Source organism: Mus caroli, unplaced genomic scaffold (assembly GCF_978045245.1).
Source record: "Mus caroli unplaced genomic scaffold, Mus_caroli_1 scaffold_12, whole genome shotgun sequence".
In the NCBI taxonomy this organism is placed as follows: Eukaryota; Metazoa; Chordata; class Mammalia; order Rodentia; family Muridae; genus Mus; species Mus caroli.
Genome location: NW_028227267.1, coordinates 52,182,622 through 52,196,013, shown reverse-complemented (window position 1 = coordinate 52,196,013; position 13,392 = coordinate 52,182,622). Strand labels below are relative to the sequence as shown.

The 13,392-nt window shown below is 43.0% G+C and overlaps 1 protein-coding gene across 2 annotated transcripts; it reads left to right on the top strand.

Annotated features, from left to right (window-relative positions):
• Positions 1-10,291: 10,291 nt before the first annotated feature.
• Positions 10,292-13,167, top strand: LOC110309441 (granzyme D). 2 transcript variants are annotated; one of them, XM_021182100.2, is made up of 5 exons: positions 10,292-10,361; positions 11,453-11,603; positions 12,059-12,194; positions 12,381-12,641; positions 13,024-13,167. In XM_021182100.2, exons 1-5 carry the CDS (start codon positions 10,307-10,309, stop codon positions 13,165-13,167), a joined length of 747 nt encoding a protein of 248 aa, XP_021037759.1. In that variant the 5' UTR covers positions 10,292-10,306. The 2 variants fall into 2 exon arrangements, with proteins under 2 accessions (XP_021037759.1, XP_021037758.1); XM_021182099.2 differs by having other exon boundaries at positions 10,307-10,361; positions 12,047-12,194.
• Positions 13,168-13,392: the final 225 nt, after the last annotated feature.

The window sequence follows — 13,392 nt, the reverse complement described above, 5'->3', positions numbered from 1 at the left end:
CTTGCCTGGTTACAGAAGATGGCCTGTTCAGCCTCTGTATCTCCCAGGACTTAGAGATTTTGTGAGAGTCTCCTTCAAAGATTCCAGGGACATTCTGTTGCAGTAGATTTCACATTGCCTCCAAATGCTCCAACTCCAGTCATTGTCTCAGTACACTCTCCCTTCATTGGTCCCTCCCTCACCTGATTCTTTCTGTTCCCAACCTCACCCAACCCTGTCTACCTACCCAATCCATTCTATTTCTCCTTCTCAGGGAATTCCAGGATACCCCCTCCCTTGCCTTTGATCTCTCCTTGTCACTTAGCCTGTCTGGGTCTGTAGGTTGCAGCATGATTATTCTTTATTGAACAGCTAATATGCACCTCTCAGTGACTATATACCATGTTTGTCTTTGTGGGTCTGGGTTACCTCACTCAGGGTGCTCCATCTTACAACTTGGACACTTGCTCAACAATGTTCATAGTAGCTTTATTCAGAAAAGCCAGAAACCTGTTTTTAAGGGGAAAATGGGAGTGTGTGCTATGTTGAGTTGGTACAATGAGATTGAATATGGTAGCCCAATAATGAATTTTGATTCTTGGGCATTGAGGTTAGTGTCACGAATGTGTCAATGGCCAAATAAGGAAATAGACATTGGTGCCTGTCTTTAAGAATGTAATCTAACAGTTTTTAGCAAGAAGGAGAGGGTAAAAGTCAAAACCTGTGGGCACCATGTCTGTTATGCTAGGACTTGTCTTTGACATGATCAGACCTGCTAGAGCCATTTATTCAGTTGATGAAAATCTGTTCCCAGGGTGCCGTTTTTTCAAACTGACAGGTTCCTTTGCCTTAAACTAATTTGTCACTTTCCTGAAATCCCCATTGTAAACTGTTCGTGATAGGGCCTGTACTATCCCTGTTCTGTTCAGAAAGTTGTCTCCTGTGCCGATGGGTTCAAGGCTTTTCCCCATCTTATTTTCTATCAGGTTTAGTGTTTGTGGATTTATATTAAGGCCTTTGATCCACTTGCTCTGGAGTTTTGTGACGGGTGATAGATATAGACCAATTTGCATTCTTCTACGTGTAAATATCCAGTTAGATGACGACCATTTGTTGAAGCTGCCTTCTTTTTCCATTGTGTATTTGTGGATTTTTTAAAATGAAAAATCAGTTGTCCATAGGTCAGTTCATTTAAAACCCAAACCTTCCATTGGATTCTGTTGATCAACATGTCTGGTTTTATGACAACACCATGCACTATTTATTACTGAAGCTCAGTAGTGATGCTGAAATTCAGGGATGAATATTGAACACTGTAAAAGTTATAGTTATTAGATTTTATTTCTCTCATTCATCCTTTTTCTTTCAGTTTAAACCGCCCATTCCCTTTAACTGCCCATTTGTTGATTGGCAGTTTTACTTTCCTGGTATTTACTTTCTGAAATTCTTTATTTATTTTGGAGAATAGTCTGTGATGGGTAATCATGGTTGTTAACTTGACTGCATTTCGAAGTAACCAAGCCCTAGCATCCAGGCACCCCTGTGAGGGATTTCCTTGATTAGATTATTTGAGGTAGAAAATGGACTCCAAATCTGGGCCACTGCTTCTATAGGCAGCCCACATGAGGACATGGAGAAAGGAAGGTTTGTTTTTGCCTGCTTGTCCCATGCTTGCTGGCTACATCTGTCCTGCTGCTAAGGTTTCCTCCCTTGGTAGGAGAATCTAGTTCTTCAGGACTCCATCACAGATGAGAGCAGCAGATCTCTAGGAATCCTTGGGAGCTCCTGTACCAGATTGGGACAGCCGAGACATCCTGTCCTGTGGACAGAACACCTGGCTCCTTAGCTTCCTGTCAGGAGTCAGCCATGATTGTTTGTTTTGCTACACGGGATTGTTATTTTCTTTTTTAAATAATTTTATTAGGTATTTTCCTCATTTACATTTCCAATGCTATCCCAAAAGTCCCCCATACCCTCCCCCCCCACTCCCCTACCTCCCCACTCCCACTTTATTGGCATTGGCGTTCCCCTGTACTGAGACATATAAAGTTTGCATAACCAATGGGCCTCTCTTTCCACTGATGGCCGACTAGGCCATCTTTTGATACATATGCAGCTAGAAACACGAGCTCCGGGGTACTGGTTAGTTCATATTGTTTTTCCACCTATAGGGTTGTAGATCCCTTTAGCTTCTTAGGTACTTTCTCTAGCTCCTCCATTGGGGGTGCTGTGATCCATCCAGTAGCTGACTCTGAGCATCCATTTATGTGTTTGCTAGGCCCCGGCATAGTCTCACAAGAGACAACTATATCAGGGCCTTTCAGCAAAATCTTGCTAGTGTATGCAATGGTGTCAGTGTTTGGAGGATGATTATGGGATGGATCCCTGGATATGGCAGTCTCTAGATGGTCCATCCTTTTGTCTCTGCTCCAAACTTTGTCTTTGTAACTCCTTCCATGGGTGTTTTGTTCCCAGTTCTAAGAAGGGGCAAATTGTCCACACTTTGGTGTTTGTTTTCTGTGAGTTTCATGTGTTTCCTAAATTGTATCTTATAACCTGGGTATTCTAAGTTTCTGGGCTAATATCCACTTATCAGTGAGTACATATCATGTGAGTTCTTTTGTGGTTGGGTTACCTCACTCAGGATGACGCCCTCCAGGTCCATCCATTTGCCTTTGCAGTTTCATGAGGTCCCATTTGTCAATTCTTGATCTTACAGCACAAGCCATTGCTGTTCTATTCAGGAATTTTTCCCCTGTGCCCATATCTTCGAGGCTCTTCCCCACTACTCCTCTATAAGTTTCAGTGTCTCTGGTTTTATGTGGAGTTCCTTGATCCACTTAGATTTGACCTTAGTACAAGGAGATAGGAATGGATCAATTCGCATTCTTCTACATGATAACCACCAGTTGTGCCAGCACCATTTATTGAAAATGCTGTCTTTCTTCCACTGGATGGTTTTAGCTCCCTTGTCGAAGAACAAGTGACCATAGGTGTGTGGGTTCATTTCTGGGTCTTCAATTCTATTCCATTGGTCTACTTGTCTGTCACTATACCAGTACCATGCAGATTTTATCACAATTGCTCTGTAGTAAAACTTTAGGTCAGGCATGGTGATTCCACCAGAGGTTCTTTTATCCTTGAGAAGAGTTTTTGCTATCCTAGGTTTTTTTGATATTCCAGATGAATTTGCAGATTGCTCTTTCTAATTCGTTGAAGAATTGAGTTGGAAAATTGATGGGGGTTGCATTGAATCTGTAGATTGCTTTTGGCAAGATAGCCATTTTTACAATGTTGATTCTGCCAATCCATGAGCATGGGAGATCTTTCCATCTTCTGAGATCTTCTTTAATTTCTTTCTTCAGAGACTTGAAGTTCTTATCATACAGATTTTTCACTTCCTTAGTTAGAATCATGCCAAGATATTTTATATTATTTGTGACTATTGAGAAGGGTGTTGTTTCCCTAATTTCTTTCTCTGCCTGTTTATTCTTTGTGTAGAGAAAGGCTATTTACTTGTTTGAGTTAATTTTATATCCAGCTAATTCACCTAAGCTGTTTATCAGGTTTAGGAGTTCTCGGGTGGAATTTTTAGGGTCACTTATATATACTATCATATCATCTGCAAAAAGTGATATTTTGACTTCATCTTTTACAATTTGTATCCCCTTGATCTCCTTTTGTTGTCGAACTGCTCTGGCTAGGACTTCAAATACTATGTTGAAGAGGTAGGGAGAAAGTGGGCAGCCTTGTCTAGTCCCTGATTTTAGTGGGATTGCTTCAAGCTTCTCACAATTTACTTTGATGTTGACTACTGGTTTGCTGTAGATTGCTTTTATCATGTTTAGGTATGGGCCTTGAATTCCTGATCTTTCCAAGACTTTTATTATGAATGTGTGTTGGATCTTGTGGAATGCTTTTTCCGCATGTAATGAGATGATCATGTGATTTTTGTCTTTGAGTTTGTTTATATAATGGATTACGTTGATGGATTTCTGTATATTAAACCATCCCTGCATCCCTGGAATGAAACCTACTTGGTCAGGATGGATGATTGCTTTAATGTGTTCTTGGATTCGGTTAGGGAGAACTTTATTGAGTATTTTTGCATCGATATTCATAAGGGAAATTGGTCTGAAGTTCTCTATCTTTGTTGGGTGTTTCTGTGGTTTAGGTATCAGAGTAATTGTGGCTTCATAGAATGAGTTGGGTAGAGTACCTTCTACTTCTATTTTGTGGAATAGTTTGTGCAGAACTGGAATTAGATAGTCTTTGAAAGTCTGATAGAACTCTGCATTAAACCCATCTGGTCCTGGGCTTTTTTGGCTGGGGAGCTATTAATGACTGCTTCTATTTCTTTAGGGGATATGAGACTGTTTAGATCGTTAACTTGATCCTGATTTAACTTTGGTACCTGATATCTGTCTAGAAATTTGTCCATTTCGTCCAGGTTTTCCAGTTTTGTTGAGTATAGCCTGTTGTAGAAGATCTGATGGTGTTTTGGATTTATTTCAGGATCTGTTGTTATGTCTCCCTTTTCATTTCTGATTTTGGTAATTAGGATGTTGTCCCTGTGCCCTCTAGTGAGTCTAGCTAACGGTTTATCTATCTTGTTGATTTTCTCAAAGAACCAACTCCTCATTTGGTTAATTCTTTGAATAGTTCTTCTTGTTTCCACTTGGTTGATTTCATCCCTGAGTTTGATTATTTCTTGCTGTCTACTCCTCTTGGGTGAATTTGCTTCCTTTTTTCTAGAGCTTTTAGATGTGTTGTCAAGCTGCTAGTGTGTGTTCTCTCTAGTTTCTTTTTGCAGGCACTCAGAGCTATGACTTTTCCTCTTAGAAATACTTTCATTGTGTCTCATAGGTTTGGGTATGTTGTGCCTTCATTTTCATTAAACCCTAAGAAGTCTTTAATTTCTTTCTTTATCCCTTCCTTGACCAAGGTATCATTGAGAAGAGTGTTGTTCAGTTTCCACGTGAATGTTGGCTTTCCATTATTTATGTTGTTATTGAAGATCAGCCTTAGTCCATGGTGATCTGATAGGATGTATGGGACAATTTCAATATTTTTGTATCTGTTGACGCTGGTTTTGTGTCCAATTATGTGGTCAATTTTGGAGAAGGTCCCATGAGGTGCTGAGAAGAAGGTATATCCTTTTGTTTTAGGATAAAATGTTCTGTAGATATCTGTTAAGTCCATTTGTTTCATAACTTCTGTTAGTTTCACTGTGTCCCTGTTTAGTTTCTGTTTCCACAATCTGTCCATTGATGAAAGTGGTGTGTTGAAGTCTCCCACTATTATTCTGTGAGGTGCAATGTGTGCTTTGAGCTTTACTAAAGTGTCTTTAATGAATGTGGCTGCCCTTGCTTTTGGAGCATAGATATTCAGGATTGAGAGTTCCTCTTGGAGGATTTTATCTTTGATGCATATGAAGTGTTCCTCCTTGTCTTTTTTGATAACTTTGGGTTGGAAGTCGATTTTATTCTATATTAGAATGGCTACTCCAGCTTGTTTCTTCAGACCGTTTCCTTGGAAAATTGTTTTCCAGCCTTTCACTCTGAAGTAGTGTCTGTCTTTTTCCCTGAGATGGGTTTACTATAAACAGCAGAATGTTGGGTCCTGTTTGTGTAGCCAGTCTGTTAGTCTGTCTTTTATTGGGGAATTGAGTCCATTGATATTAAGAGATATTAAGGAAAAGTAATTGTTGCTTCCTATTATTTTTGTTGTTAGAGTTCGCATTCTGTTCTTGTGGCTGTCTTCTTTTTGGTTTATTGAGGGATTACTTTCTTGCTTTTCCTAGGGTGTGATTTCAATCCTTGTATTGGTTTCTTTCTGTTATTATCCTTTGAGGGCTGGAATCATGGAAAGATAATGTGTGAATTTGGTTTTGTCATGGAATACTTTGGTTTCTCCATCTATGGTAATTGAGAGTTTGGCCGGGGATAGTAGCCTGGGCTGGCATTTGTGTTCTCTTAGTGTCTGTATAACATCTATCCAGGCTCTTCTGGCTTTCATAGTCTCTGGTGAAAAGTCTGGTGTAATTCTGATAGGCCTGCCTTTATATGTTACTTGACCTTTCTCCCTTACTGCTTTTAATATTCTATCTTTATTTAGTGCATTTGTTGTTCTGATTATTATGTGTTGGGGGGGGGGAATTTCTTTTCTGGTCCAGTCTATTTGGAGTTCTGTAGGCTTCTTGTATGTTCATGGGCATGTCATTCTTTAGGTTTGGGAAGTTTTCTTCTATAATTTTGTTGAAGATATTTGCTGGCCCTTTAACTTGAAAATCTTCTTTCTCATCAACTCCTATTATCAGTAGGTTTGGTCTTCTCATTGTGTCCTGGATTTCCTGGATGTTTTGAGTTAGGATCCTTTTGTGTTTTGTATTTTCCTTGATTGTTGTGCCGATGTTCTCTATGGAATCTTCTGCACCTGAGATTCTCTCTTCCATCTCTTGTATTCTGTTGCTGATGCTCGCATCTATGGTTCCAGATTTCTTTCCTAGGGTTTCTATCTCCAGAGTTGCCTCACTTTGGGTTTTCTTTCTTGTGTTACCTCCCTTTTTAGATCTTGGATGTTTCATTCAATTCCATCACCTGTTTGGTTGTGTTTTCCTGCAATTCTTTAAGGGATTTTTGTGTTTCCTCTTTAAGATCTTCTGCTTGTTTAACTGTGTTCTCCGGTATTTCTTTAAGTGAGTTATTAAAGTCCTTCTTGATGTCCTCTACCATCATCATGCGATATGCTTTTAAATCCGGGTGTGTTGCTTTTCAGGTGTGTTGGGGTGCCCAGGAATAGATGGGGTGGGAGTGCTGCATTCTGAGGATCGTGAGTGGTCTTGATTTCTGTTAGTAGGATTCTTACATTTGCCTTTCGCCATCTGGTAATCTCTGAAGCTAGTTGTTATAGTTGTCTCTGGTTAGAGCTTATTCCTCAGGTGATTCTGTTAGCCTCTATCAGCAGACCTGGGAGACTAGCTCTCTCCTTAGTTTCAGTGGTCAGAGTATTCTCTGCATGCAAGCTCTCTTCTTTCAGGGAAGGTTGCCAGATATCTGCTGTTTGAACCTGCCTCCTGGCAAATCACCAGAGGTCTTAAGATCCCGTGGAGGGTCCTGTGAGGACCTTGGGGGTGTCCAAAAACCCCGCGCGCAAGGAACCCCGGTGCTGGAGTGGACAGGAAGGGACTTGTGCCCCGATTAGGCCGGGTTATCTGCTTCCCTAGTTAATGCAGTCTCAGGTCCAGCACTATTGGCTTGGAGCAGACACTGTGTTCCACTCACCAGATGTCTTAGGATCCCATGGGGGATCCTGTGTGGGTCCTTGCAGGTGTCTGGAGACTCCGCCAGCAAGGCACCCTGGTGCTGGAGTAGACCAGAAGGGACTTGTGCCCCTGATCAGGCCAGGTTATCTGCTTCCCTAGTTAATGCAGTCTCAGGTCTGATGCTGTTGGATTGGAGCAGATGCTGTGTTCCACTCACCAGAGGTCTTAGGATCCCATGGGGCATCCTGTGTGGGTCCTTGTGGGCGTCCCGGGACTCCGGGGGCAAGACACCCTGGTGCTGGAGTGGACCGGAAGGAACTTGTGCCCTGATCCGACTCTAGATTTAACAAGCAAAATACACACAAAAAAATCTCTGATATGAGGCCCCCAACACATACAGTAGAAGACTTCTGGGTCTGGGTTCGGTCAGAGAAGATGTACCTAACCCTCAACAGACTGGAGGGCACAGGGAGTTTAGAGGTCTGGTGGGATCAGGGAGAATGGGAACATCCTCATGGAGACAGAGGAATGGGAAGGAGGTATGGGATGTGGAACAGTTGGAGGGTGGACTGCAGGGATGAGGGGAGGATAAAATCTGGAGTGTAAAACAAAAGTAATAATGATGATGATGATGATTTTAAAAGTCGCAACAATATGCCTGCTAAAACAAGACCTGAACATTGACAAAACCAGTTGACCATCAAAGTGGATGGGGAAGTAGAAAGGGGCCCCCTCACTAGATGAAGAGACACACACAATAATATCTACTGAGAGAGGTAGACTTAGTCTTCCCCAAAGGTGAGCACCATAGAGGTTATCTAATCCCACATGGTAGTTCAGAAAGAAATATGCATTCAAGCAATATTAAACCATCTTTCTAGGATAGATTTGTATTTTATATCCTTGTACTTGTGTGAAAGAATGATAATAGAGGATAAGGAGCCATGAACCTGAAGGGCGTGGAGAGACATGGAAGAGGTAAGAGGGATAATGTGGCGATGATGTAAGGTTTTAATTTTTCTTTCACCCTAAAGTGTTAAGCACACTAACAGTAAGATTAGAAGCAAAATATCTCAGCAAAACCTTAGGAATTCACTGAGGTCAGAGCTGTGTTCATCAAGACAGGGGGTGAAAATTACATTTCTCAAAAGCCACAATGAATTTTCACCACTGTGGAAAAAGAATACCAGAACAAATTTTATTTCTTACATGTGTACAATTTACTCATTAGATATCACAAACATGAATTCTCCTTCATAATTTTAAAAATCTTTAGTGTGTTCACCCATATGATTAAGATTATTCTGTCCTGTAAGGCTTTGGTTGCTTATCTGTATGTACAGATACTATGTCATTTATACACAGTCCCATTCAGGGGGAAGTATCAACACTCATTATAGTTTACATAAATAATGTGTAGCCCAAAAGAGTTATCCTTTCATGGTAGCCCAGAAAAGCTAAAATGTTATATAAGAATGGACTACATGACTAATTTTGATCCACATATGATCTCACAACTTTAGTTCATAATTAAGACAAGAAATCCTACTTTGGTTCCAAAATGCAAAATAAGAAAATTCAAAAGTATCTGAGATCCATCAAACAGTGATGGGAAAGTAGGACCAGGGTAGCTCTGAGGTTTTCTGGATGCACGCGCGCACACGCGCGCGCACGCGCACACACACACGCACACACATGCTCCAAGCAGAGCAAACCTGTCTTATCTCCGAGAGTGATCTCACACAGCTCTCACCATCTAGTGTTCTAAGCACAGGCCGTCAGCTGATCCCAGTCATGAAACGACATTTTAAGAGCTGCATCCTTGTCTCTCACTCCTGGATGTAGCCTATTAAATAATCACTCAAGATCTAATCATGGTCCTTGTTTTTCCATCGATAATGCTAGACAACATTGTACGAAATACCACTGAAGTCATCAGCAGGGAAGCCAATGCTGATCTGATCTTAATGACCTAAGAGAAAATGTCTTACTTAAGCATGAAGGGCTCATATGTGAAACATAACAGAATCATATGTATGTTGTAACCTCTGTAGACATTTGTCTGAATTCTAACCTGGAAATGAATGGGAAAATGGGGCTAGGTCCTTAAATCCAGACCTCAATTCCTTGTCCAGAGACAATGACAATACCCAGTTAACAGAAAAAGCATACCTGTCGTTTGTGATCCATTATTACACTTAACTATGTATGAAAGAACATGACTATTGAATACAAGGCAGAAAACTTGGTTTTTTGTTTTGTTTTGTTTTTTGTTTTTGTTTTTTGAGACAGGGTTTCTCTGTATAGCCCTGGCTGTCCTGGAACTCACTCTGTAGACCAGACTGGCCTCAAACTCAAAAATCCACCTGCCTATGCCTCCCAAGTACTGGGATTAAAGGTGTGCCCCACCACTGCCTGGAGAAAACTTGGTTTTGAGATTTCTCTGTGACTTCCTAGGAGATCCAGGAGAGTCAGAGTGAGTTCAGATTAATTCATCAAAATATTCAGATCGCTCCACAGGATGACATCATCCCAGAGATTAATGCCCTGATACACTACAACACTGCCCAGCAAATACAGCACAGTCTCACCTCTCACTCAGTACTGTGGAACTTTAGGAGTGTACTCTAGTGTGCTATAACTGCTGTGAGGATAATTTGGTTGTCTGTATTGTCTTTTGAAAACTGAAGGAGTGAAAAAAAGAAAAGAAACCCAAAGAGATTTTACCAGATTGAAAAAAATATGTGTAAGCCATAAAGAATGACATACTTGTGTCCGTTTGTTCACTGTGGATTTCCTGGGGTCTCAGGCCTCCTCAACCACAGCTTCCAACCCTCTACATTCTTGACCTTTATTCCAGCTTAGCTCATAGGATGTCAGTGTGGTGACAGTGTCATTTTTACCCAAACCAGAATATTTCCTTAAGTAATGTGACGTCAATCAGAAGCAGAGGTGCATAGGTTTAAAATGCCTGTGAGGCCCCTGAGCCCACATCTCCTTCCTCGCCTTCCAAGGGCAGTGTCTACTCTGCCCTCCTCCATCCTGAGCAGCCTTCCTGGGAAGATGCCACCAGTCCTGATTCTCCTGACCCTACTTCTGCCTCTTGGAGCTGGAGCAGGTGAGTAAACACCCCTGTGCCAGTGATGCCGTCCCATGACACCTCTGGTGACTTTCTGCCCAGCGGTAGTCAGGAATTGTCCTGGCACTGGACCCAGGATGTTTCTGAACCTCAGGTACCAAACCCAGACTTGGAAACCTGACACTGGCTAGATTCCCAACAAGGTCTGAGGAAGGGAGATGTTCTCAGAAATTTAGTAGCGACTAGCTTCTCCCAGTTGTTTTTCTTGTTATTGTTGTTGTTTTGGTTTGGTTTGGTTTTGGTTTTTTGTTTTTTGTTTTTTCATTACCTGGAGACTGGATCATCCTTAGAAAGAGATGTGGCACAGAATGCAAAGATCAAAAATGTGCATCTTGACTTTAGCCAAGGGATAAGGAAGATTTAATGACCAGTCAACAAAAGGGTGAGGCCCCCAGCTCAAGAATCTCAGCATTATTTATTAAGTCCACCCCCAACCCTGCAGAAGAAAGAGACCCAGGCTGACAAGAACCTGCACTGCACACTCCACCAGCTTTGCAGGCTAGTTTTAGTTGGCCTCTCCACTTCTTCTGCAGGTCACCAGCTATTCCAGTTAGGACAGCACATTGTTCCAATATGTCCCTGGCTCAGAATCCCATCAGCACTGACCCACCAGCCCCCCCAGTTAACTACAAGCCACTCTTTCAAACAGCAAAAAGCATTTACTGAGAACCCAAGATGTGTTAGGTACAATAATGTTAGAAAATCCACCTCTATATGGTTGGTGTGGGTATAATGTGAGAAAATGACACCAGGCAATAGTACAGGGGTGAGATGCTCACTGACAACCAAACAGCAGCATGGATGTTCACAGGATTCCCGCAGCCTCTACATGATGAAGACAGAGCTTGTCCCTCCATGCATTTGTAAAGAAGGAGGTGTAAGTCAAGTGCTACCCACACCTTCCTAGAGCAGGGTTCTAAGGTTTAAATGTCAGCAAAGTTTATTCCATGGGCAAGGAATCCTGTCTGCAATAGGCTTTGAGGAATGCAGATCCGACGCCCAGTCACTCCCTAGATTGACCCTGCTCACCCTATCTACTGCTTCTAGACATATTCTAGCCCTTTTTTCAGAGGAGATCATCGGCGGCCATGTGGTGAAACCACACTCCCGCCCATACATGGCGTTCGTTATGTCTGTGGATATTAAGGGGAACAGGATATACTGCGGAGGCTTCCTGGTTCAAGATGACTTTGTGCTGACAGCTGCTCACTGCAAAAGCAGGTGAGGAGAAGCAGAAAGCCCACCTTTTCTAAGGTGTACACACACACACACACACACACACACACACACACACACACACACACACATCTTCTTTCCTCTATTGTGACTTCTGTTGAAGGACTGAAAATGGGAATCTGATGAGAGGTATATTTTAGGTCAAAGTGCAAGAGGTCATAGCCAGCAGGACAGTGGCCAAACTTAAAGCAGTTGTTGAGGTTGAAAGTTCACACTAAAACACAATGCAAGCTATGGAATATTGCCTAGATACAAGAGGGAGCCCCCGGGAGTCCCATGTTCTTAAGAGTCAGAGAGCAGTAGGTCTGATTCTGAGACCCTCCTTGGTCCTCAAGTCCTCTCAGCAGCCCAACCCTGCCTACCCTGCCTTTCACACCTCCTGGACTGCATCCTCTCTGACTGAGTCCACATCTCTGCTCTCCACTAAGGTCTCTCCAAAGCTCAATGACAGTCACACTGGGGGCCCACAACGTCACAGCTAAGGAGGAGACACAGCAGATCATCCCTGTGGCAAAAGACATTCCCCATCCAGATTTTAATGCTACTATCTTATCCAGTGACATCATGCTGTTAAAGGTGAGACCGGCCACCCTCCCAACCACAAACCCCTGCCCCCTGGCTGTGTTATTCTTGGTGCAGGGCTGGCCTCCCCCTCCTTTTCTGATACTGGTTCTTCTTCTCTCTCTTCCATTTTGACTTTCAAAGAGTGTCAGGGTAGCAGGCTCCTATCTGAGCTGGTCTCTCCTCTCTCTTCCCTATCAGCTGGAGAGGAAGGCCAAGAGAACTAAAGCTGTGAGGCCCCTCAAGTTGCCCAGACCCAATGCCCAGGTGAAGCCAGGGGATGTGTGCAGTGTGGCTGGCTGGGGGTCAAGGTCCATCAATGACACTAAAGTATCTGCCCGCCTACGAGAGGTTCAACTGATCATCCAGGAGGATGAGGAATGCAAAAGGCGTTTCCGACCCTACACTGAGACCACAGAGATTTGTGCTGGAGACTTGAAGAAAATAAAGACTCCTTTCAAGGTGGGAGTTCAAGCATCTAACAGACAAAATGAGAGGGATCTGGAAGAGGCCATGGTGTGAGAATGGCAAAACCCTCAAGCCTCATTTCAGAGAACAGAAAGTCCAATAATCCAGCTTTGGGGTCTTGAGTGGGTATAGCAAGAGTGTAAGCAGGAAAACCTCTGTCATCACAAACAGGATAAATTATCTCAGGATCCCTGAGGACTTCAGAGAAAGCCTAGGCCTGGGATAGAAGGAAAAGTTGGGCTGCCCTGGAGCTCTGGGACTGAGGGAAGCTGGAAAACCTGTCCTGACCCTGATCTAAAGTTATCCTTGCCAGGAGGAGGTAGGGAGAGCAGAGCCAGAGGGAGCCAGGCTAAGTTCTTCCTTTCTCTGCCCACAGGGTGACTCGGGGGGACCCCTCGTATGTGACAACCAAGCATATGGAGTTTTCGCCTATGCAAAAAACAGAACAATCTCTTCAGGAGTCTTCACTAAGGTCGTGCACTTCCTGCCATGGATAAGCAGGAACATGAAGCTGCTCTAACAGGTGTTAAACCACCCGTGCCTGACCAGCCTGTCTGACCTCAGGCAAGAACCAGGTGGAGTGGGCAGCAAAGAATGAAAATTCACAATAAATAACCTCCAGAGTGCATAGAGCTGAAGTTCTCTGCTGTTTGAGTCACTTCATGGTGTGCACCCCCTGCTGGCCCAGGCAGACCTCCCCTGTCACTTCTGGGCTTCCTTCCTCCTCCTTGCCCACCCTCTCCTC